Source organism: Polistes dominula, unplaced genomic scaffold (assembly GCF_049000335.1).
Source record: "Polistes dominula isolate Pdom_NZ unplaced genomic scaffold, Pdom_raw_medaka contig_20, whole genome shotgun sequence".
In the NCBI taxonomy this organism is placed as follows: domain Eukaryota; kingdom Metazoa; phylum Arthropoda; class Insecta; order Hymenoptera; family Vespidae; genus Polistes; species Polistes dominula.
This window is the reverse complement of record NW_028301147.1, coordinates 4,206,539-4,232,089: the sequence shown is the minus strand read 5'-3', so window position 1 is coordinate 4,232,089 and position 25,551 is coordinate 4,206,539. Positions and strand designations below refer to the sequence as shown.

Genomic DNA, 25,551 nt, shown 5'->3' with positions numbered 1-25,551 from the left:
ATTGTTAACGCGTTTCTTAAAACGTCATCAACCTACCCGTCGTCGTTTGCCAACAGACACTCCATTTTCTTTTATAATTCTTGTTTTTTCTTTTTTCAAATTGACCGAACATCTTAATTACCCAGTTGCAATACTTCAACGATCACCTCTAACGTGAACTCGATTTAAATATGATCTGTTAGTTGGAGGAATTATTATTGATCTTATATACATATATATATGTTATATGTGTTCAACATAGAACAACTTTTATACATAGTATAATATATTTGGATAGATTGAATAATTTCAAATCAGATTTGTTTGTTTTTTATTTTCTCACTATATAATATGTATGTGTGTGTGTATGTGTTTATTTCTTGTGGATAAATTATATCATGTTACATTTATACAGAGCAAAACTTTTGCTATCGTTTCTTTAAATTCACGTCGCGCGATTTACTTTATTTTTTTCTCTTGGATTTTTCTTTAAACCTAAAAATTCATTCTCAGTTTTTTCCTTTCCTTTTCTTTTTACTACCAAAGGATCTCTCAATGTGATGATCGTACACGTAGATATTACATAATTTACATGTGTTTATTTCCCAATTACCACTTTTCTCTCTCTCTCTCTCTCTCTCTCTCTCTCTCTCTCATACTTAAACAAAGAGACAAACGAAAGAGGACACACATAAATCGTACACATCTTTCTCTCACTGGGATTATATATTTATTTATTTACAAACGCGAAAAATGATTCTTTAGATTTGTTCTCTTTCGTTTTTCATCGTATTAGAAGAACCAATCACACGTTTCTTCGTAATAAAAGTGATTCTTCAATATTTTGTTTCTTTTACACATTATTTACACTCGACAAATAACGCACTTTTAATTAAACGTAAATGATTTTCAGGGTTTTCTTCCGAACTATCGTTATTACAAGTTCACAGGTCAGTTATGTTTTTCTTTATTATTTCGCTTTTTTTTTCTATTCGTAAAAATTCGATTTCTCTAAATACATAAATAAATATGCATCAAAATGAAAACGAATATTTCGTTTTTTTGTTGTTTATATTTCGACTTTTTCTTTTGATTTAGATTAATCGCGATTACCTTTTTGAAATTGCATCGAAATCGTACGAATTTATACACTGGTTTATATACATAAATACACTCGCATACATACATACGTACACATTCATCGTACATTCCTAGCGATTATCGATCGAACGAACAATTTTATTTACAATTATGTGCATGATTTTCACTCGTTCGTTTTTTATTTTCATATTGTTTTTCATTATTTTCCTCACTCTCCCGTTTCTCCTTCATTTCTTATCCCTTTATTTTTCATTCTAATGTAAGACCACCATCGAAAATGCCACGAATAAATGCTAAGAGAAACACGCGTTCACAGTCGATCACAATTTTCTCGTCGAACACAAATAAATGTCAAGTAATTTAAATCCACGGCGATTGGGGGGTTAGTGGGTTGGATGGGTGGGGGTGGTTAAAATGGTTCATCACCGAGGAGGCACAAAAGGCGATGATACTTTTCTTCGATTAAATATATATACATATGTAAAGAAAAGATAGTAATAGTAGTAAGGATCAAAAGATTATATCTGTTCCTTGGTATTGGCCAATCGCATACCCTACACGGTGCAAATTTATTTCGTAACGCGTAATTGGATTTCACGCGTTTGGTTCTTCTATTTTCAGATTTGGTAGGAACTTTGCTCTCAGATTGGAGTCCAACAGGTTTTTAGAACGATGATGTTACTCGATCTTCTTGAAAATGCAATTGAAAATATTTTTCACGAAATTTTAATGTTAAATGACAAATTATTGTTCGATGTCTATCGAGAAATTATAAAATACGATTAAAAATGAAAAAGGAAAAACAATGCGAAAAAAATAAATTGGAGCATGGATGAAAAAGAAGAAATAGAGGGCAATTGGAAACGGTGAGTTGGATTGAAAAACAAAAAAAAAAGAAAAAAAAGTAGAGACCTATCTTGAAGATACGCAACAAATATCCTCTTCTCAAGGAGAGTTCGTTGAAGCAACTAAAACTGTTAGCTGACTCGTCGTTGGCCAAGCAAGAGAGACGACGAAGGTCGAACGAGTCCGCCTTATTAAGGCCTGTGTCCAGGGGGCCCCATGAACATGGCCGCCGCGGCAGCAGCATGGGTGTGCCTAGCCATGGCCGCTGCGATAAAGGGTGGCACTCCTGGTGTACCAGGAGGACCAACGCCCGAGAACATCAGGCCCGAACCGAAACTTGGGTGCAATAAGGGCCTTGCCGATAGTCGTAGCTTCTCAATTTCAGCCTCTTGCAATCTCTTCGCTTTCGCTCGTCTGTTTTGAAACCAGATCTTCACCTGGAAAATATACAAGCAGAAAGGGCCCGGTCAAACGGGTACTAGTCTCTGACGTTTTCATTCATTTTAGTTTATTTTCTTTTTTTTTGTTTTCTTTCTTCATTTTATTAGAAATATTTTTGAATAAGGGGGAGGGGGTTGGAAGTGTATTCGAATTTGTTTTATTTAAATATTTAAAATTAGGACGATATCGTGCGAGTAGTTTTCATTAATTTTAAGTAATATTTTTCTATTTCTATTCGTTTATTTTTGATATACATTTTTTCATTATCAATAAATAAATTTGAAATTAGTTTATTCAATGCAACAATTTTTTTTTTTGATACAGCACACAGGCATTAAGTTGCGATGCAAAGTTATTCTAAGAATAATTATATCGTACTAATTGAACGTAACATATTTTTATTTTCTATATAGTGTTTAAAGGATTTGAAATAATTGACAACAACAACAACAACAACAATAAAAATTTGTAAAATTATCTTTCTTTATGACGTCTTAGGTCGGATTTGTATGGAAGAGTATGAACGTGGTTGAGTAGGTATCTGGTATGATTATGGTTAACGCGTTAACGAATAACGTCTACCTGGTTGTTAACACGCTGTTAACACGACGATGAGGCGTACGAGAGCGACCTAAGCCAAATATGAGAGAACGCGTACGATCGCGTGCGATTTTGCTGCGGGTGTTATATAGCTCGTAATTAGTAGTTTCAAATAGGTGAAAGTAACGAACGGATTAGGTATCGTAGAAACTGTCTGGACTGGCTGTCTATGTATATACATATACGTATCTGTCTGTTTGTTTATCTGTTCTGTGTGCATGTGTGTGTAAGAAAATGGTTAAGTCGGCCGTGAGTTGGAAAGGCTCTCGTGAACGCAACGACGTGTCAAATTTACTTTAAAGTTTATAAAAAAAAAAAAAAAAAAAATTATAAATAATTTTCGGTAGTTCGTAGCTACGTTTACCCAAGAGTATTTTCTTTTCTAATTGCTAATCAATACGTTCTATTCATAGATTGATTCTTGCCAACAGATATTGTGTATTTTAACAGAAAAAAATTAAGTAAAAAAAAAGAAACAGGTGTTTAAATATCATTGAATTTGATTAAAAGATAATCAAGAACAAATAAAGTGATTCTAATGAAATAATATTATTAACAGAAAATAGATAATTTTAAATTATTTTATTTTGTAATTGCTACATTTGATACGTTATTCACCGATTGATTTTTCTACTAAGTAATGTAATTAATTTAAAAAAGATATACATGTGTTAAGAATAAAAATAATTATTATTCAACAAAAAATAATACTATACAAACAAAAGATATGATCCAAAATTGAATTTGATCATAAACTTGAGAAATTAATTCTTCAATATTTTTAATTATTTATTTATTTTTCTTGTTAATTAAAATCTTGTTCGGTTTAAGATATTGTAAATTAACAGAATAACATTCGTGCAACTTAAATGGTCAACCCGTTCTTTTTTCTGAAGAATGTAAGGTAAAAAAAAATATTGTCCATTATGTTCACCATACATACTAAACACATAATATACATAGAATACGTACAAAATGTGTGTGCGTGAGTGTACGTTTGTATACGTAGGGAAGTGTGCAAAAGGGAATTTCTTGAATGTAAGAGAGAGAGAAAGAGAGAATTTAAGTGATGATCGTTGCTTATCTAAGCAAATGAATGCGACGAAGCTTCATTTCGTCTGATTCATTGTAATGAATGCGCAAAGTGTATCTTAACACGCTAGCCATGCGATAACGTTCATACGACTATGGTTCTTTCTGTCTCTCTCGCTCTCTCTCTTCTGGACGCTTAACACGAGTCATAAGGAAAGGCAAACACACTACCTGAAATAAATACGCTGATGGCTTCTCTCTTTCTTTCTTTTTTTATTTCTTTTTTTTTCTTTTCGATCCCTTGAAGGTAAAGGAAACGTGAAAAAAAATGAATGAAGGGGAAAAAAAATAATATAATATATATAATGAAGGATAAATAAAAAGGAACGTGTAGGTATACTACGAAGAAGGGAAGAAACCTTACAAGGTGCCTTATTTATCTTCTTTGCAGATCCTATCGATAATAATTATGATAATTTTGTAACATCGTGTTTTGATCCATCCATCACACACGTTCCACCTATTTAAAAAACTAATTTTTTATTGCTCCTATCTCTTTCACATCGCATTTATTTATTATCAATTAATAATAATTGCACGTTTCTTATTGTTCACATTTGTTTGTATTTTCTTCGTGTCCTTTATCGGACTTAAAATTAATTATTCTTTTATAAACGTTAAATCGAATTTTTTTGACTGATCAAATATTACTTGGCTTCCGTTCGTTCATTATTATCATTACTATCGCGATAATTATTCTAATGGATTCAGAATCGATAAAATGAGTTGTCCTTATTCAATAACTCTACTTCATATTCTAAACTGATAGTTTATATGTATGTATAGACATATATTATATTTGATTATGTGAGTATATGTATGTTTATATTATTAACATATGAAAAGGTTTATACGTATAACGTGTGGTCGTACTAGTTAAAATAATTTATGCATCGCATTTATCTTGTTCAGGTTCAAGTACATACACCAGATAACATCAATGATACTTATATACATTAAACACATACACACATACCTATATAAATAAGAATAATATTCATGATAGTATATTGTAATCTAAGTAACTACTATTATGTTGATCATATCCTTTGAGGAGTCTCTCTCACCTGCGTTTCCGTGAGATGAAGGGACGAAGAGAATTCCGCGCGTTCTGCTATCGTCAAGTATTGCTTCTCTCGAAATTTTTTCTCCAAAGACAACAGCTGCTGCGTCGTGAACGGTGTCCTTGGTTTTCTATTTGGTTTATGCTTCCGTAGGGTGCAACGTACTGGACCTGGTCCTGGACCTGGTAATCTTAAATCACCTGCATAATCAAATGAAATTTAACATTAATTCAATTTTAATTAAAATTGTATACTATAATTAGAAATTTGTTACAATAAAATAACACCTATTATTTTTATGATGGGATATTTTTTATTGTAAATTATCATTTATTATTTGGAATTAAGTATTTTATTATTTCTAGATGTCGTGAAACAATACGTGGTTATTATAAATTAATTAAAAGTGCGTTTTAGCAATAATTTAAAGAAATAACAAATTATAATATTAGTAAATATTTATAAATAACTGTTATTTTATTTTACAACAAACACCTAAATGATTGGATAAATCAACCTAATAATACTATAAATATAACATATCTATAGTATTATTGCAAAATTGATAGTATTATTATGTAATATACGTAGTATTAATATAACTAATATATTAATACTATATATATATATTTAATATATTTATATAATTAATATATAATTAATATATAATATATATTAATACTATATAACTATACAGTATTATTAACATATTTATAGTAGTTATATATTTGATTAACGTCACAGAAAAAAAATAAATAAAAGAAAAATTCAAGTTTGACGAGTTGAAAGATTTTAGCCAAATTCAAGTAACTAAAGTTAGAAGTAAATTGAATAGTCTTTCGTATAGAAAAATATTTGATCGAATTTTTGAATGATTTCGAAATAGGATTCCTTGGGTTCTTATTAGGGAATCGGAAACTAAAAAGCTTTTTTCGTGTAATATTGTTCGACGAAGCGATGACGATTTCGTGGCAAACGAAGGGGGACAAGCGTGGATTCCGAGCGCTAATTAACGATCGACGATCGACAAAAAAGGAAAGAGGCCTGAGCCGGCATTGTCGAGCGGACCTGTCGCGACATCGGGTATTACGTCTTCCATTCTCGTGCTAGCATCTCTTCCCCCATTTCGTGTATACCGAACGTGCTTGGTTAACCTCTCTTTTTCTTTTATCTCTTTCTCTTTTACTATATCTCTCTCTCTTTCTTTCTCTCCTCTCTCTTTCAAGACTCGGTTATTCCGTGCACATAACCGATCAATATGTTTCTACGGGACGCTAATTAATTTCTGCTAATTAAATGTTGAACGGCCTCTAGAAGGAAATTTATCTTTGGCTCTTATCGATGACGACAACGGACAACTACGACGACGACGACGACAACTACGACGACAAAGATTCGCTAGTTGATTGTCTGACACTGTACGAAATACGAAATGCAAATAATCACCAATATCGAAATGAAGAAATAATGAGAAATATACTCGATCATATTTGAGTAATAATTTTGTGTGTGTTTTCTTTTTATAGAAAAATTTAAACAATCGTGAAAATTATTAAAATGTAATAATGAGTTTAGAATGTTTTTTTAAAGATACTAATAATATGGTAAACATTAATAATTGGTCGATTATTTGACACTGTACGAATTACGAAATTCAAATAATCACAAATTTTAAAATGAAGAAATAATGACAAATAAATTGAACTATATAAGATTCGTAATATTGTTATTATGTTTTTATAAAAAAATTTACATTTAAATTCATTCCAATATTTAAAGTTGCAAATAATCTTGTTAGTAATAAAAAAAAAAACAATATGAACATAACATTTATAAACAATTTTGATACATCGGTGCATGACTATAAAATCAAATTAAAAATAAATAAAAACGAAAAAAAAGATCGAACAAAAGTTTCATAAAAATTGTCCAAAAATTGTCGAATTGTTCGAGATCGTAAAAATCACTTTATATTCGTGAATAATAATACGATGTTTTTTTTTTTTTTTATAGAATACAAATTAAAGATCGATTCATTTTATCTCACAGTTGTTAAGAAATTATTTTGGAAAAGGATATCGTTTGATAGAAGACAACGTTATTCTATTCCCTTTTCCAAGGTACCAACAACAAAAAATGAAATAAAAAAAAATAAAAAAGAAAGGTCGTGTGAAATACGAATGGAACGTGTCATTAAGCTCTTCTTTATTTTCCTACTTCTTCACTTCTTCGTTTTCGCTTTTCTTTTTTCTTTTCGCGAGATATCGCGAGGCCATTTCGCGTATCGTAACCAGTTCGCCATATTCGCGCGGTGGAGGTGGCAGTAGAAATGTTCAAGAAAGACAGAGAGATAGAAAGATCTGAGTATATATGTGTCTGTGTATATGTATATATAAGAGAAAGAGAGAGAGAGAGAGAGAGAGAGAGAGAGAACGATCAAATCAATATGTTTCTTGCGGACACTAATTAATTTCTGCTAATTAAACGTTCGAACGTCTTATGAGCGGTGTATATCTACTCCTTCCCCGCCTCTCTCTCTCTCTATCTTTCACTCTTTATATCTTTTTCTATCTCTTTCTCTTTTACACTTTCTTTTTCTTTCAATTTTTTTCTTTTTTTTTTTCGTCTCTCTTTATGAGAATCTCGATTCGAACCGGCTTACCAATAAACACTAGAAGAGAAAACGATTCTATTTCGTTCTTTCTTCTTTTTTTTTTTACAGATTATCCTTTGGTTTATATATATAAGATTGTCGTATTAGAAAATCGTTATAATACTATATTATGTAATCGTTCCTCTCGTTTAATCGTTAACTCTCACGCGGAATTAAATGTGCTATCTATATATATATATATATATACATATATGATAGTAACATGGTTAATTTTATTTCTGTTTTATTTTTCTTATTTTATTACTGTTTATTTTTATGGGTCTATTTAATACGTATGTTTATTCGATAAGTTGCATATATTTAAATTACGGAATAATATATAATATATATAGTATATTTTTTTAATTTTATTTCTATATAATAAATTATGTTTTTATTTATAATATTGTATATTGCATTTATTAGTAGTATATTTAGTTTTTATTCGTAATCAGGTTTTATTCGTGTACATTTATTTGTTAAGTATGATATATTAGATAAGGTATAACATAACATACATTTTATATGTTAAGATTTTTAATGAAATTTACGTAATTTATTAGTAAATGTATTTTAAAAGATGTTTATATGTGCCTATGCATGCATAAAATATTTTTTTATTTTTCATTGCCACGTGGAATCAGTATTTTGACTGGTGTAAGTTTTACGCTCGATCAAACAAATATTTCATTCGATTCTTATAATGATGGTAATTATGATAAAAAAATCGTATATTTAAAACGGTAGAGACGCTGATTAATTATAATTAAGTTCATTCTTTTTACTCGGGAATATAAAATTCTTTCGCTTGATATATATTTTTGAAATAAAAAATTACTCGATTTTATACGTTAAATAATAACATTCTTAATAACTTTTTTTCAATAATCGAATATATTTGTATAATTATGTAAATTTTGGAATCAGACTAGCAATTTTTCATGAATGTAATCGAACGATCGTATTTAATTATGAGTGAAATTTTTGCATGAAGTGTTTACCGATGACGATTATTCATTCTTGTTGTTTTCCTTTTTTTTTTTTTTTTACGAATATTCATTGATTAATTATGTTAAATACAGACGGTAGAAAATATATAAATTCAAATTTTTATTTGTAGAATTATTAATCAAATTTTAAAATCAATGTTAAATTTTTTACCAAAATAAGCGAACACATAACCAAATTATTATTTACTGAAGACAGTAATGAATTAAAAACTAATCAATAATTAAATTTTTGAAAAAAATGAAATAATATATTAGAACTCAATAATTAGAATATTATTTTAAACGTGTTTCAGTATATGAAGGGTGATTTCATCCCTTAAATGTGATCCCGTGTGATCCCTTAAAAATATATTTCTTTGTTAAAGAAAAAAACAAATAAATATTTATGAACATTGAATTTTGATGTAATTAAAGAAAATATCGATAAATCGAAGATAGAATGAAGAAGGGAATTTTCCTTTCTTTGTGTTAAACGTCGAGTAGTGACGACGCCGACGAACGCATAATCGTGTCTTTGCACTCAAGCTGTTTCTAGACTAAAAATTCCAAGTACGAATAATGTTCGCCGACGCATATACATTTATCTTTTTTCTTTTCTTTATTTCTTTTTCGACTTACCTATCTCCCTTGAACGCTAATGAATTTCTGTTAATTACCGGACAGGAGAACGCACCAAGAAAACGATTACGTAGTCTCTACTCGCGAAGTTCAAAGCTCTTTCTATATGTCAGTGTTAAATTAATACAGGTGTATTTAATCATAATGTCAATGATTATTCTAATAGGATTCAACTTGTTAAGGTTGTAATTTTTTTTCTTTTTTTAATTCAAATTTATTTCTATTTTAATATTAAAATAGTTGAAACGAATGTTTTGTTCTAATTGTGTGCCATTTAGCAAATTTCCATAGTTCAAATTACGATTATTCGCGACCGATTTTTGATGATTGTATTTACTCCAGATAAAAAAAAAAGATTCATTTTTTATTTAATCTCGAAGAAAATAATTGTCCTTTATTAAAGTGGAAGAAAAAAATTTTATAAATTTTATATAAATTTTAAAAAAATAATTATACTTTTGTTAATAGTGCTTTTTAATACACAAAGTAATAGAGAGAGAGAGAGATTGAGAGAAAGATAGCAATATTAAATAATAATATTCAAGAGTACTCTTAAAGTAATACATTTTTAATATATAATTTGGTTAACTGATATTGGATGATCTTTAATCGTTTGTTCCCACGTTTCAAAGAAAAACATTTGAAAAATGTAGAAACGTAGAAATGAGTGTTCAAAAAGAGAAAAATAAATACAGAAAGAGAGTAAACATTAACAATGTCTGTCGCGAGACTAATTAACTTATTAACGAACATCTTTTTTGCAGTGATCAATAGTACACATCACACATACATATATACATATAAGTATTTTTACACTAATACAATGATTGTGAGCATCGATTTTTTTATTTTTTTAGTGTTAATCTTTCTTTCTCTCTCTATTGTATTTTTTATTTTAAGAATAAAAACGCTACGAACGCCGGTAATTATGTCTACGATGAATGATGGATCGTTCGAAATATTTTGTAGAACATCATTGGGGACGTGGGGCGGGCTTCGTTAATTCGTTCCTCGACGTGCGAGTCAGATAAATGTGCATGGACGATGCGACGGTGGCGTTCGAGCATTATAAATGACGTCGGTATTCATAATACTCGAAAGCCACCGTTACGGATACCAAAAGAAAGATCTTTCTTAACCTCCCCTAAGGTACTTCCCTCCCTCCACACCCCCCTCTCTATCAATCCAACTTCTTTCCCCACTATACACGAGGATTACTCCCAAACTTATGTTTAATGAGATTTTTTTTGATAGAACATTATTAAGATCTCATTTATGCTACTTCATATGACTCCTCCCACTTTGTTGTTGTTGTTACTTAATTTCATGTCGATTGGTTTCATTCATTTTCAAAAATGATTACAATCTTTTTTTATTTCATTTGTTATACTTCACGCGATCGTGTGATTTTGTGTTTAAGGATATTGCATACTTTCATTTAAAATATTTCAAAACATTGAACGATTATACTAATTTCCCCATACACGATTATTAATGTTATTTTCATAAAATGTAATTATGAAATAAAAATTGTTGGTTTTTTATTAAAATATTTTCCAACCCTTTATTATTCATGATTACTCATCTTTGTGAAATAAAACAAACATCAGAACCGTAAAGATAAGAAAAGTATTTTTAAGGATTTGTTTTCCCTTTTATTACAATATATATATAAAATCTACGTAATATTACGTAATATTTGAAGTAAATAAACAATAGATGAATGTTAGGATTCGTGCGAGCGTCAACAAGCTTGTTTGAAGCATTTATCTCGTCAGGGTATGGGGGCGTTACTCGTTGGTGACAGGTAGAAGTTTCGTGCTCGATTCAAATTAGTTGGCTGGAAAAGTACGAACGTGTAAGGAGGCTCGCTGTGTCGGACTTTTTATTACCTTAAAAAAAAAAAAAAAAAAAATAAAGCATTATAATCTTCTTCCGTGATCTACACTTTTTTCCACGCGATCTACTTCCTTTCTTTCTTTCTTCGATGAGGATTAGTTTTGCATGGTGTTGTAAGTTTTGTTTAGACGGTTTTAACTCGTTAATCATTCGTGATATTAATTTTTCTTCTTTTAAAAGAAACAAAATATGGAGATTGATAAGTGAGAATACAAAATTTAAAAAAAATTTGCTAAGGGAGGAATATAAAAAAAAAAATATTGCAAAGTCATTACAATACATTGTTAACTATAGATATTATAGTTCTTTATTGCAAGCGTACGTATGCAGTATCTAACGAAAGTATTGATTAATACTACATTTTTCAATAACATTTTTAAATTACTACAAAACAGTTGATTCTCCATTAAAATCTAACTAAAAAATATATTGTTAATTATTAAAATTCGATTATTTCTTATTCTGTTCTTAATCAATTTTCATAAACTTATACTTAAAAATTAGATTCGACAATTAAATAAAAAATCGTACATCTTTAAAATAAATTTACAAGAGATATCTATTCAAATAAAAATATAATTTCGATCGATAATTTTCTTCTATACTCGTACATAAAATATATTATTAAATAAAAGATCGTAGATTTTTTAAACAAATTTACCGAAGATATCAATTGTTAAATAAATATTGATTCTATCGATAATTTTGTTAAGCAAATATATGCACGGATATATAAGTCGTCGTAGTTAAGCGTAATAAATAAAAAAAAAAAAAAAAGAAAAATGAAATCAATTTGGTTCGCAATGGTAAAAGGCGTATCGCGTTACATTCAAAGACAAGTTGTAAAATCTTCGTAGCGAGTAGGTATAATAAAATTTTACATCGTCCTTATCGGAACTTGGGATCGAGCTCGATCTCGTCGTCGTCGTCGTCGATGAAGTCATTAAAACGAATGTGTGTGTGATGTGTGGTATGCGTATTACGTTTCCGGAGATTTCATACCGTGTGTTATCTACGAAATAACTGAAAATTCGTACTTCAACGATAAAGAACCGGTTAAAATTGATATTCGATAAGAATTATTTGATCGAACGCGTCTAACGTGATTGTCGTTGTAATCATTTACGTCATTTTCTTTTTTTTGGTTTTTATTCTTTATTCATAACGATTCATCGAGAGATCTATATTTTCTCTCATTTATCGTCATTTATCTTTCTATCTCTGTTTTTCTCTTTCATTTTCTCACCTCGTTTGAAACGAATATTGAAATTAATTTGCATACCGCATTGGTTTGTTTTTTCTGATCTTAAATAAACACCAAATTTTTATCTAATCACTTTTTTTGTTTCAACACATCGTCACAAGTTACATGTTATATTTTGTTTCTTTCATTCATTTTAATTATCAATAATGATTGTAAATTGTATATTATTAGCTTCAAGTTTTTTTTTTGTTTTTCTTTCATTGATAACAGACATTAATTATTCGTAAAGACACGTAATAGTAATCTAAACGTTTTCTTTGTGTAGAATAAAAATAAGAAGAAAGAATTACAGAAGAAAATGTAAGAAGACTAATGCTGACTTGTTTGAAAAATGATTAAAACGTGTTGGAAAAAAGTTGAGACTCTCGAGTAGGTAACTTCGATCGTTATTAAAACTGAACGAGTAGTTTAAACGGTTTGTCGGTGAACACACGATAGACGACACGATGATAGAATTCCAAGAGAACGTATATACGCTTAGGGTAGAAAAATTCTCTTGGACGAGTATAAAGTATGAACAAGCAGAGAAAGAAATTGAGAAAAGTATCTTTTGTCGTTTTAATGAAGAAGAAGAAGAAGAAGAGATAGTACGATCAAAGAAACTCATCTATGAGTGTGTTATATCTTGTAGTATAATAAAAAGTGCGATCTATTTTTGGTCAAACGGTTAAGTCCCTTTACCAGGGAATGACCTAAAAAATTGCGGGACAACTTGGCGAGTGATAAACTTTAGATGTGACAACAGGAGGAGGAGAGGGTAATCGAATTATGAATTTGATTGGAATTATGTTACGGTGAGGGTAGATAAGTCGGGAATGAAAATACGAATGGGTTACCTTTCCTGTTGCAAGTGAAGTTAGACCTCTATCTCTGCTTCAATAAACACAAATAGGATAATTATGGTTGCGGTAGCTAAGTGAATTTTACTGACACTCTAATTCGTTTATATTTAAATTTATTCATTACGTTACCGATTGATCTTATAAAAGGTTCCACTGAGGTTACTGAATAGAATACGGACTTAAGAATTAATTTGAATGCATACTTACTGGCTAATACAGATTTATTAATTATTTTCGATTTATTACTAATACAGATTTACCAACTAGTTCAGAAACTACTGGATTATAAAAAATTATGAATACTAATTGTTAAGAAAGATTCGTCGTTGGAACAACACTTTTTCAATACGCTACCCTGGTTTTTTAAGTTACATGTTTATATACTTTCTTCTCTTACCATTTATCGTCCTTTTTCTTTCATCATACTTCACCTTAAACTATCCTCTCGGTAGCATCGCAGCTAGCAACGGATTTCATGATTGACGTTTTTAAAATCACGTATGTCAAAAGCACACGCACAAAACTTATACACTCTCTCACTAATTCATACCATAAGAACAGAGGACATTTTTTATATTTTTATCTAACAGAACAACATCTTCGCTTATCCTAGAATATCTATTTATACTTATAAGAAAGTCGTTTTTACCTTTTCTAGAAACCATCTATTTTCTTTTGTCTATGTGAGAAGCTTATTTATCCTATCTTAGAAATAACTACTTTAAAACTAACTACAAATTACTTAAAACTACCAATAGCCTAGGAAAAATATCGATCATAGTAAGTAAACGAAAAAAAAAACAGCATAGGACGTAAAAAGTGATAAAAAAAAAACTTCTCTAATGCAAGATAATAGAAAAATAAAATGTATATAAATAAATAAAGAAAAAAATTAATAAAGATAGAAATAGAGCGGGGGGGGGAGGGTTAACGATTAGTCGGAAGAAAATCCACGTAACAAAATATCGATCGTGGGTTGGCATCCGGGAGAGGTAACGGGGCTGGAGTGTAGAAAGATGGCGGCGTGTCGAGTTGGGACGAGTTGGGGACGAGTTGAAGAGGAGAGGACGTGCGCGGGAGACTTCGCAACCCCGTACACTTCGCTTCGGATCGCACGGGTAATTGGTCTCGCGCTCTGATGGTGAAAAGAAAAAGGGTGGCTTGGTAGGAGAAGATGTTCAAAGAGAAAAAGAGATAGATAGATAGATAGAGAGAGAGAGAGAAAGAGAGAGAGAGATGAAAGATTCACGAACAGGCTCGTAGCAATCCAGATGAAAAACAAAGATAGAATAAGTGAGTAAGAGTAAGAGAAAGAATGAGCTAGAGAGAGAGGAGAGAGAGAGTGAGAGGGGGTAGGGTGGAGAAGAAAAGAGGAGTAAGTAAAGGGCAAGTGGTTTGTCGTTATCATCGACAAAAAGGATGACGTCGCGAAGGAAGGGAGCTGGGTGTGCCAAGGCGAACCAAACAAGGGCAGTTTTTACCCTGGCCTCCTTGAATGCATTATGGATGCTCTCGGTTATGTATGACTCTATCATGCTCGACGGTATACGTACGACTCCTCCTTTACCGAAGGAGCAATATTTTCTTCCTTCTCTTTTCTCTTCTCTCTCTCTCTCTCTCGTTCTTTTTTTATCTTTCTCCTTCTCTTTCTCATTCGTTTTCTCGAGACGTCAAGAAAATATACACTCAACCGAGAACTTGTGTGTACCTTTGCCACCCGTATCTACCTAACCAAGTAGCAACTTCAACAACCAACGACTTTTATATACTCCTGTTAAGAAATAGAGAAAGAGAGAGAGAGAGAGTTCAGTAATGGGCTTAGAAAATTTCTTTCTAGGAAGCACACACCACCGCGAGTTTCTCGTTACGCGCGAACTCCAATTTTGCTCGTGTTAAGGTACGAAATAGCTCTGTTAGAAATATAACTACTCTCGTTTCGTTGTTTGTTGTGTCTCTCCATGCCGCTTTTACGTTGTATGTTGTTTGAAGTGTTTTCAATTCTTTAGAAAAAGAAAGAGAGAAAGAGGGATAGAGAGAAGGAAGTTAAAAGCTAATGAGTCTGCGTTTTAACTATGTTTGAGTACTCAAGTTATTTCATTTCAACGTTATTACTATCAAAATTTATAATTTTTCTTACCATATGTGTAATATGAATTCTTATTTTTATTTTTCATCTCTTTTTTTTTGTCTTGTTTATTTAGAGCAAATAATTTTCTGTTTAAATCCTATCTAATATATTTTTTTCTTCTTCTTCTTTAAAAATATTAGAATGAATATTTGTTAAATTAATTTTGACGATGCTCTCGGAAAATTTATATAGAATTTCTTTTTAAATTCTATACAATATTTATGGAAATCTTCGTTGTATTTTTCTTTTTTTTCCGTTAAGATTTTTTTAGTAATTAAGGAAGTCCAGCTCACAAATCATGGGCACATAGCAAACATATCCGTTTTTCCCAAGATCACTCGAACTCGTTCGTTCGTAAGCTTAGAATCACGACGTCTATTTATATTTCCAAAGTCAGTACTCGTCTGGTCCAGCAGCCAGAAGAAGTAAAAGCTGTAAGAGGAGTCCGATGCCGAAGCGAGAAAAGCGAACTCGCGAACGTACTCTTGCTTTAACGGTGATATTTATTGCTCACAGTCCTCGGTATTCAAGATAATAGTGTTGAGGCAACCTATTATACACCCATTTACCAAAATATACATTTGTATATATGTATATATCTATAAAATAATACTATACGTATATATATATATATACATATGCGCATTATCTGAAATATTTTCTTTCCTATTTGTAAATCAAATGTTAAACGTGTTAACAATATTAAATGAAACCTAGCTTAAATTTCTTCATAGAGGAATATAAGATAGAGAAATATACATATGCCATATTTAATATTCGTTATACAGAATAATAATATCCATTATTTGCTTAGAATATTTTCACGTCTATTTGTACATCAAACGCTTAACGTATAATTTCAAATAAAACGATTATAAACTTTAATATTTGATTGCATTCAAATAAACATAAGATATTTAAACAGTCGTTCTTCGTTATTCAGTATAATAATGTACAAATAAATTATTATTATCATCTACCTTGTGGTGAATATTTCCCCGTCTATTTGTAAATCAAACACGTATCGCGTATGTAATTTTAAATGGTTCGAGTTAAATGCCTAAAGTAAAATTTCTGATTGCATCTAATAGATAGAGAAAAGGAGAGAAATAGATAGAAATAGAGAGAGAGAGAGAGAGAGAGAGAGAGAGAGAGAGAGAGAATATATATCGTGACATCCACTTTTCTATGTGTTTATGTGCCGAGATATACCAACTGTTAAAGCCAAGAGTATAATGGTCACCGAAGCTGGCTATGTTTTTCAGAGTTAGCGTCTATAAGGTGACTGTCATTAAAGTAAACTGTCAATTAAAGTTAACAGGTATGGATGATAGAGTCGGAGCCATAAGGTGGAGCTTTGTTCGTCGTTGTTGGCTCGAACAGCCGGATCGATGCCTGGCTCCAGTAAGGTTTGCTCGTGCATGAAACGATTCGCGAGAGAAAGAAAGAAAGAATGAATGAAAGAAAGAGAGAAAGAGACTGAGTGAGTGAGAGTGAGAGAACCCACGCCAGGGTTCTTCGACCAGTTCCTTTAATTGAACGAACGATTATTTCATACGCTCGACAGATTTACCACCCCACCTAGCTTGCTATGTTTCTTTATCTTAATTCCACGTTTAACAAACTCACGTTTAACTCTACTGTGTGAGATTCATATTTGAGAAATCGATAGCTATTATTCTTCTTATTATTATTATTTTATTATTATCACCTCGACTATGACTTATGTTATCGAGTATATATAATTGTGAGATACTATTCGATGCTTAATCATGTACGTTAATTAACACTCGTATAGAAGCTTTTCATTTCATTATCACTTTCGGAAATACTATAACTTGTATTGGGATACGTAAAGAATGAAATATTATTAGATTGTCAAGTATGAAATTTGTTAAGAAATAAAATTGATAACATGACTCATTATAAATTTTATACTTGCCAACTTAATATTTATTTGATGGCTTATTGGGATTTATTTTCTGATTAGAAAATTTTGCAGTAGTTGTATTTTTAATCATTGGATTTTAATTAAATTATAGATTTAATTAATCAGCATTGTAGGATTTTCGTTTAATTATTATTTTCTGCAGTATTGTACAGTAACTTATATCAAAAAATTTAAAGAAAGAAATTGCGTGAAATACAATAGTCCTTTCGATGTTAATAAAAATAGAATATAATTTATTTTGAGTTTATTTTATTTTTTGGGTTATAATAAATTTTTATAAAATTATATTTTTATTTGTCGGATTTAAATTAAATTTCTGAACACATGGTCGATGCCTTATAAAGATTCGAATTTGTTCAATTGATATAAATTTTTTTCTATTGCTTTTGTATTATGTCAAATAATATTGAATACATTTTCAGGATTGTTTCCAGTTTATTTGAATATAAATTTAATAAAATTTCGGGTTATTTATCGTGACTAATAATCGTGAGACTGGAATAAGAAGAAATTGATTTGAAACAAAGTTGGTTGTTGGCTTTTCCAGAATCGTTAAAATAGAAGAAGGAACGTAGTACGTTCCGCTAGCCTAGATTCTCTATCGACGTGCTTTCGAAGTTAGACGAGACTCGATAGGCAAAGCATCGTGGAAGGAATTGAAGAAAGTCAGTGAAACTTCGTGACGAGTCTTTGCTTTGATCGAAGGGAAAGGCTTGGTATATTTCAAAAGATTTTTTTTCTCTATCCACAATGTACTACGTTTAAACGTTTCAACGCGGAGTACTCAGCTAATGATAATATGTAAATTATTTGTATATATCGGATCTTAGAGAATATTCTAAAAAGAAATCCTTTAAACAAAAAAGCGAACAACAACAAAAAAAGTAGTTACGATCTGTGAGACTTCAACAAATTACGGGTATCTGATAGTCGAATCAATCCTATTAAGGTAAAGAACAAACAAAAAAAATCGTTTGGAGTAGGCTAATGATTACGTGAAATACTAATGTAAGTAATAGTAAACCATAAGTAAGATAATTAAAAAGAAAAGAACAAAAAAAAAAACATGCTTATCATGTTCAACAAATTTCAATGAAAATTTCAGTCACATATTTTACAGATTCTAATCCAACCAGTACGTTGGCTAAGCTCTCTCTCAACCAGTTTTTACAGTTTTTTTTATTTTCCACTTAGATTATTTCTTCTTTCTTCCTTTTTATAATTAAGTATTTCAAGCTAATGAAATTATTGGCCCTATAGATCCTTGATCTTTAATTCTTATAAAATAATTATTATAAAAAACAAATTAAAAGAAAGGTATGCAGGTAGTTAGATAGCTGCTGGTCTTCCGAGTTGCTGACTTTTCAATCATGATCTCGATGGAACGAGTTCTCGTATAAGTGAATTCTTTGGCACATGTTAGGTTTATATATATACATACAACTTGGTAAGAACCGATAATGCTCTCGACGTTTGCGTGACCACCGACGCTAATATCGAACGTTATGGTCTCCGCGAATCGTGCCGCGAATGTCGTGCGAGGCGCATTAGGAGCTCGCGTTTTCCGCCTAATCATCGACATTGTCGCGATCTGCAGCACGAATTGACTCCCCTCCCCTCACTCTCACTCTCACTCTCTCTCACTCTTTCTCTTTCTCTTTTTTTATTTCTTAAATATACCATTTTGTGATCCTCTTTTTGTCTCGTGTATAAAATTAATATTTACTTTTTATTCGGGTCAATATCTCTTAATAAATTAATTAACATTAAAATTATAAATAATTATGTTGGTTGGTTGAAAAGTATTGATACTAACAAAGAAAGAATTTTTTTTCTTCAAATTCAATTTTATTACATTTTTTTTCATCGTTAAAGATTAAAATTTTTCAATTCACCCACTTTTTTGGTAATATTTATAATAAAATATATACACCCTGTATCAATATACGACCCTAATGAAAATCCACCCCTATTATAAAATTGATCGTCAATCTAAATTAGTCAACAAAATAATTTTATTTATTAACCATTTAATTTCTTATTATATTATAAAATATATTAATGAATTTCAAGATATGAATAAAATTAATCTTAACTAAAGCATAATCTTTTGAATTAATTATTTAGATAATTATACGAATAATTATAAATAAAAGGAATGAACAAATCTCAAGAATAATATATTTTCAGTAATGTTTAAATTTCTTTACCAATACCTAAGATCAACAGTCCAAGATTCGTTTATGTGCGTAAGCGTGAGATAAAAATTCTCGAATGAAAAGGGGAATTAAAACGATAAGGTAGAAACCGACTTAACTCTTTTACACCTCGTAACGGGTTGGTCGTGTAGTTTGCTAGAGGCTCGATTAAAGAAACGGAACTGGAGTTATATTTATTGGGTTCGCGTGAGGTCCATCAGGTTGGCCGATCGAGAACGTGGTGGATCGTTCGTGCCGTAATTTGTGTGCCATCGAGTAATACCATATCAGGTTCGTTGTTCTCCGTGAATTAGGTAATTCAAATACGATAATATAATATACTATATTAACTTTTGTTTAAATCGTTAGAATTTTCTTTTCTTTATTTTTTGTTTGATATTTTACTTTTGTTAAAAAGTTAAATAGAAGATTAGATAGAAAAAAAAAACAAAATAATAATCTCACCGTTAGGACTTGTGGGTCCTCCATGAGGCGTATACAGATGTCCATGAGGATTATGGGGATGTGGGGGTGGGGGTAACCAGGCAAAACTAGCAAGATGAGGAAATCCTGCAGGATTCCATCCAGGAGCGCCGGGTGCACCGGTAAGGTAAGGCCCTCCCTGTGAGGGCCTTTGGACCCCAGGGTGTATTGGCTGAGGCACTACAGGACTCGACTTCTCTTCTTTTTCTTGACCGGTTTCAAGATCTCTCTCAAGTTCACAGTCCGAGTCCATTACGTTGAGATCTTCCGACTGTCCGACGCTTCGTATCTCTTGATCCTCGAGATCAAGATGATCCGTCGTTCTGTCACCTTCTAGGGAACGATTCGCCTCGGAATCGCTACGATCGTCTAACATTTCTCGCCTACTAACTGGCGATACAGAACGAGGATTGGTCATTCTATCGATTCTCGAATCCTCGTCATCTTGAATCCTATCGCGTTCTCTTTGCAATGCCAATTCGGTGATTCTACCGATCGGCGAGTCCGTAGTTAATCGACGATCCTCTCCGTCTCTATCCCTTTGAACTTCCTGGTCTATTCTGATCGGAGATGATGATTTGTCGTGACTGCTAGACCTGGAGAAATCTTTCACGGTTAAAATTTCTTGTCTACCTGCCGACGGATGATGTTCTTGTTCCTGTATACGATTTTGATGATGGTGATGATGATGATGATGATGATGATTACTGAAAGCCGCTAAAACTGAACCATGTGGACTTAACCTTGCCAACAGTTCCCTGCTATGTATTCTTTGTTGTTCCAACAGTATCTCTCGGTATCTTGCCTCCATCTCCAAATTCTTTTCAATGTCCATTCTTTCCTCGTTGTCTCTTCTGCTGTTATTAAAATTTCTACCACCACTGTTACCACCGCCACCACCACCACCACCACCACCACCTCCTCCTCCACCTCCTCCTCCTCCTCCTCCTCTTTCACCTCCTCTATCACCTCCTCCACCACCACCACCACCAACACCAGCAGCCGCAGACTTCTTCGTGCCGCTTAGCAATGCGTCCACGCTAAAGCTGATCTTACCGTTTCTTGGTTTTAAATTTGACGACGCCGACGTCGGGGTTGCCATGTCGACGTCCTCGCAAAGACGATCGCTTCCGGCACCCTGGCCAGCCACCACACCCTCGCTGTTGCTCATTACGCTCCAGCTCGATTATTTTTCAACCCTTTTCTTTGATAAATCTTTTTGATTTTCCCAATTTTTGTTTTTAAACCGAGGCGTCTTCGCCGACGGTCTTTTATTTGTTTTTATCGATCTTTTATACTTTCTTATCTTGCGAATATTCAATCAAATTCCTCGTTACGATCCAGGAAAGATGCATGTCAATTTGTAACATATTAATTCTGGTTTCTTCATTGTTGTTTTTCTTTCTTGACAGTTTAGATTCCTCTACTCGTGAATCTCACCAATTGATTAGTGGTCTTTTGTAATTTGAAATAGTCCTAACACTTTGATATTTTCATTCTTTCCTTATTCACGATTACTTTCAGAATAGTTTGTCAACTGTCAGTCAATTCACTGAATTGTTTCTGTCAATTTCGTCGTGTTAGAACGTAGCAACATCCGAAACTTAGGCGCACAGTGTCTCTTATCAAAAACCACAATGCAAATCATTACTGTTATCAATTCGGATAATTGCATTAACCGATTTTGCGACTAGTTATCATACAATAATCGTTATAATGTAATCGATCCTTGTGAGAGTTATTTCATAAAATATAGCGGAATCATTATGAAGGAATCCAGGAAAATTAATTAGAGCATATCAGTTGGATGCATTGCAGAGAATTCTTATCAGCACTGTCACACAGTCCCTGTTAAGATTTCAATCTTCTTTCCAATAGACATTCGAGCACTGATATCCTCACGAAAAGTTGGCGCTAAGGTGAATCCAAAAAGTGTCGTGGAAGGAAGAAAAAGTAACGCGTAGACTTGTTAAATGACAAATTGGTGATGATTAGGATTTATTAGGCAAACACAGGCAGAACATAGAATAAAATAATACGAATAGAGTTTTTGTGTTTATGGTGTATGTGAAAGAGAAAGAGATAGAAAGAAAGAGAAAGAACGAAATGAAAAAGTGCAAAGAAAAGAAAGAGGGAAAGAGAGAGAGAGAGAAAGAAAGAAAGAAGACCGGCTAGGCAGGTCGAGTCCCCACGGGTTAAATGCGTAATCCAAAATAATCTGGGCGCGTGGTAGCCGCTGCTGGCGCGGAAACGGCACTGATTACCAGCTCGGTTGAAGCCGCAACGGAGAGCCCGACTTGAGCTCGTTCTCTCTCCTTTGGTCATGCGTGTTCTCTCTCCTTTTCTCTAGTAAACTCGGTAAACGTCGTCGTCGTGCTAGTGCCACCGGTTGTGGGCTGCCCCCGCGAAACCAGTCGAACCGGTACGGTTGTTGAGCTCTCGACCAATCGGAAGATGTACAGTTGAACGGCGGGCGTTTCAAGAGAAGGCGTTACCTTCCAAAGAAATTCGACCAATCCTGATTCAGCGGAATATTCTAAGGGTATAAGAGTGAGCGAGAAAGGTACAGGAGGAATTTTGATCGGCAGGTGGCGTTGCGGTGTTCATTGGGGGCGCTGATGCTTACTAGTCGCATTACTTTCTCTATTGGAAGGGATGAAAGCTCCTGTATGAAACGTGGTGGGGAATCCTGAGATGTGGAGGGTGGAGCGGAACGAGGATGACGTCGAGCCAGCCCGACGACGGGCTAACGTTCGGGGAACGTGACGATTCCTAATTGTCTAATTCCCGGGCGCGCGATGCGCGAATTGATTGGCAATCCGAAAGGTGTATATATGTGTATGTGTGTCTGTGTTTCTGCTTCCATCCATTCTGTCTCTATCTCTGGCTCTCTGTGTATGTGTGTGTATATATATATATATATTGAGCACGCTTTCTCTGTTTTGCTTTGAGCATTCAACTTCCATCTTCAATTTCTATCCCTTTCCATATTTATCTCTAATTTTCTCTTCTCTCTTCTACTTTTAATGATCTTATCATCCTATTTAGGTACGCTTATTAAACACAGGCGTTAGCTTTCTGGTAGAGAAATACGCACTATCCTCAGATGTCTTCTGGAATCAAGTGAGTATTATCGTTGAGTATAGAACGATAATTAATTTTGTAGAATCGTTACCGATCGATTCGTTAGTTGATATTGAGAGGAAGTACAATAAGCGTTAGTATCATAATGTAAACTTTGCTGAATACTATCATACACACGCTCATACATACACACACTCTCACAACTTTTAATACGGCGACGCGAGGTCTAAGACGGTTGATTAACGATAAAGCCAAATTAGCTATTGACAAGGAGGTTACTCTGAGATTAATGATCGGCTCCGTAATCTTTTCTCTTTCTTGAGGAAAAGGTCGAGATCGGTTGGGACTATTAGGTATTATAAAAGCCGAGCGACGGTATAGTGAAAAATTACCGATCGTAATATATCGATGGATTTGAGGATGAATGGGGACCCTTACTCAGCTACGTGCCGATACCCACCCGTGTCACGTTGAAGTGAATCGGTAATCATTTCGCAGCTCGAGATAAATTCAATCATTAGCGATGATCGCGATGGTTAATGCTTGAACCGTTTAACAATACACCCAACGTTCTCGATGATCGCGTTCATCATCTAATCACATTCCCGTAATATTCTTTTTTGAACGACTAGCTTTAATTTGAATGAATATTGTACGTGAACGACGTTACAAATTCATTAACTTTCTAAGTCATTTACTATTATAATCAGTAACGATTTATGTTACCGCAAACGCAACGTTAATTGTAAAATCCTGCGAAAATCTCACGAAGTATAGTAAATTCAAACGCCGACGCGTTACCATGATTCTAAGCAATGTTATTTGTGAGATAGGCAAACAATAACTAAGGATTAACCTAATCCGATAGGTAAGTTAGATTCTAACAATCTTTATTTTGACAGTTATACTATGCCTACGGTTTACCTCCCACGGGATTGACACACAACAAACGTCAAAAGCAAAACGTGACGATCATTCGATTGAATATTTTTCTTCTTTTTCACAGTTAACCAATCCGATTATTGAAAATTTTGTTCAACGAATTATCAAGAGAGTTTACGTGACGAGGAAATCTTTGTTGAAACGTCAACGATCATTTTAAAGCCAATAAAATCCTTTTTTTATTGATGTCCCCATGATCTAGGAAGAGATGATTTTTGAACAATATCATTCGTTTCTGTTTGATATTAAATTCAACCAAATCAAATTTATACCCCATTATTCATATGTTTCTTTTGTCAAATATTTTTTATAGAAATCTCTTTTAACACCAAAAGTAAACTACACGACTGAAACGGAACGAAACGAAACTAAACGAAGGACAATGACGTAAGATAAAAATAGATCAGTCTTTCTAAAAAAGAAAACGTTTCTACCAGTTGACTCTCATCGTATTACAAAAGAGGATCAGTTTATTCCACTTAATTCTACATTCGTTCCTGTTCAAAGAATAAAGTGACTACTACTACTACTACCTTATAAAAGAAGCACGCGCGAGATCACTCTTGTCTCTTTCTATCATCTTTTCGTGAGGATGTACTAGCAATGTATAATAAGAATAAGAGTAAGTGAGAAAGAGAGAGGGTGAGATGGTAAGAAGGGTAAGAGAGGGAGGGGGAGAGTTTTGCCCTTCTCCCATTTTCACATTAGCGGGCGAATAAACGACACCGAAATATAGCAAGGATGCTCGATGGTTATAATAGAAGAGAGAAAGGGAGAGAGAGAGCGAGTAAGAGAGTAGTCTATTAAGCGTCCTCAAAACCAGTTAGTGAGTCGGCAATCCAGTTTAGGTACAAAATGGCTGTCGTTTAGCGAGGATTAATGGTCTCGGGAGTGCCCCAGGGCAGCATAATGGGGCAGATGCGTTCGTGGATGAGGGGAGCCTCCAACCACCTCCCCTAAAAGCCCAACTACCACCACCACCATCACCACCACCACCACCATTATCGGTAGCATCCTCCCTTCCTCGAGTTACGCGACAATACCACCACCACTACAACTACCACCACCACTACTGTCTCGTCTTACCTCTCCACATTCGAGTTACTTCCCCTGTTAGGCTCATTATGTACACCTATCTGACTTCCAGGCCTCCATTATGCCCTTTTTGCATCATTCTATTTATGTGTTGGGATTTATGTATATATATATATATATATATATATATATATATATATATATATATATATATATATATATATATATACATTTAAGTAAGTATATATGTGAGTATATTTGTATTGTATTAATGTATTGTGTATATAAGTATATGAGGATAAAACGGCATGTGTAAGTGTC

The 25,551-nt window shown here is 32.8% G+C and overlaps 1 protein-coding gene and 1 long non-coding RNA gene across 4 annotated transcripts in view; one reads left to right on the top strand and one right to left on the bottom strand.

Moving 5' to 3' along the window:
• Positions 1-293: 293 nt before the first annotated feature.
• On the bottom strand, positions 294-22,537 carry Msx (homeobox protein Msx). Its single transcript, XM_089177138.1, has 3 exons — positions 20,152-22,537; positions 5,127-5,323; positions 294-2,363 (listed from the first exon to the last, which is right to left on the bottom strand). Exons 1-3 carry the CDS (start codon positions 21,338-21,340, stop codon positions 2,118-2,120), a joined length of 1,632 nt encoding a protein of 543 aa, XP_089033264.1. The 5' UTR covers positions 21,341-22,537; the 3' UTR covers positions 294-2,117.
• Positions 22,538-22,889: 352 nt separating this feature from the next.
• Positions 22,890-25,551, top strand: part of LOC149030919 (uncharacterized) — a 31,202-nt gene continuing 28,540 nt past the window's right edge. For all 3 annotated transcript variants that reach the window (XR_016178182.1, XR_016178184.1, XR_016178183.1), the window contains exons 1-2: positions 22,890-23,064; positions 23,218-23,292. This is a non-coding gene — a long non-coding RNA (uncharacterized LOC149030919). The remainder of the gene's footprint in view (positions 23,065-23,217; positions 23,293-25,551) is intronic.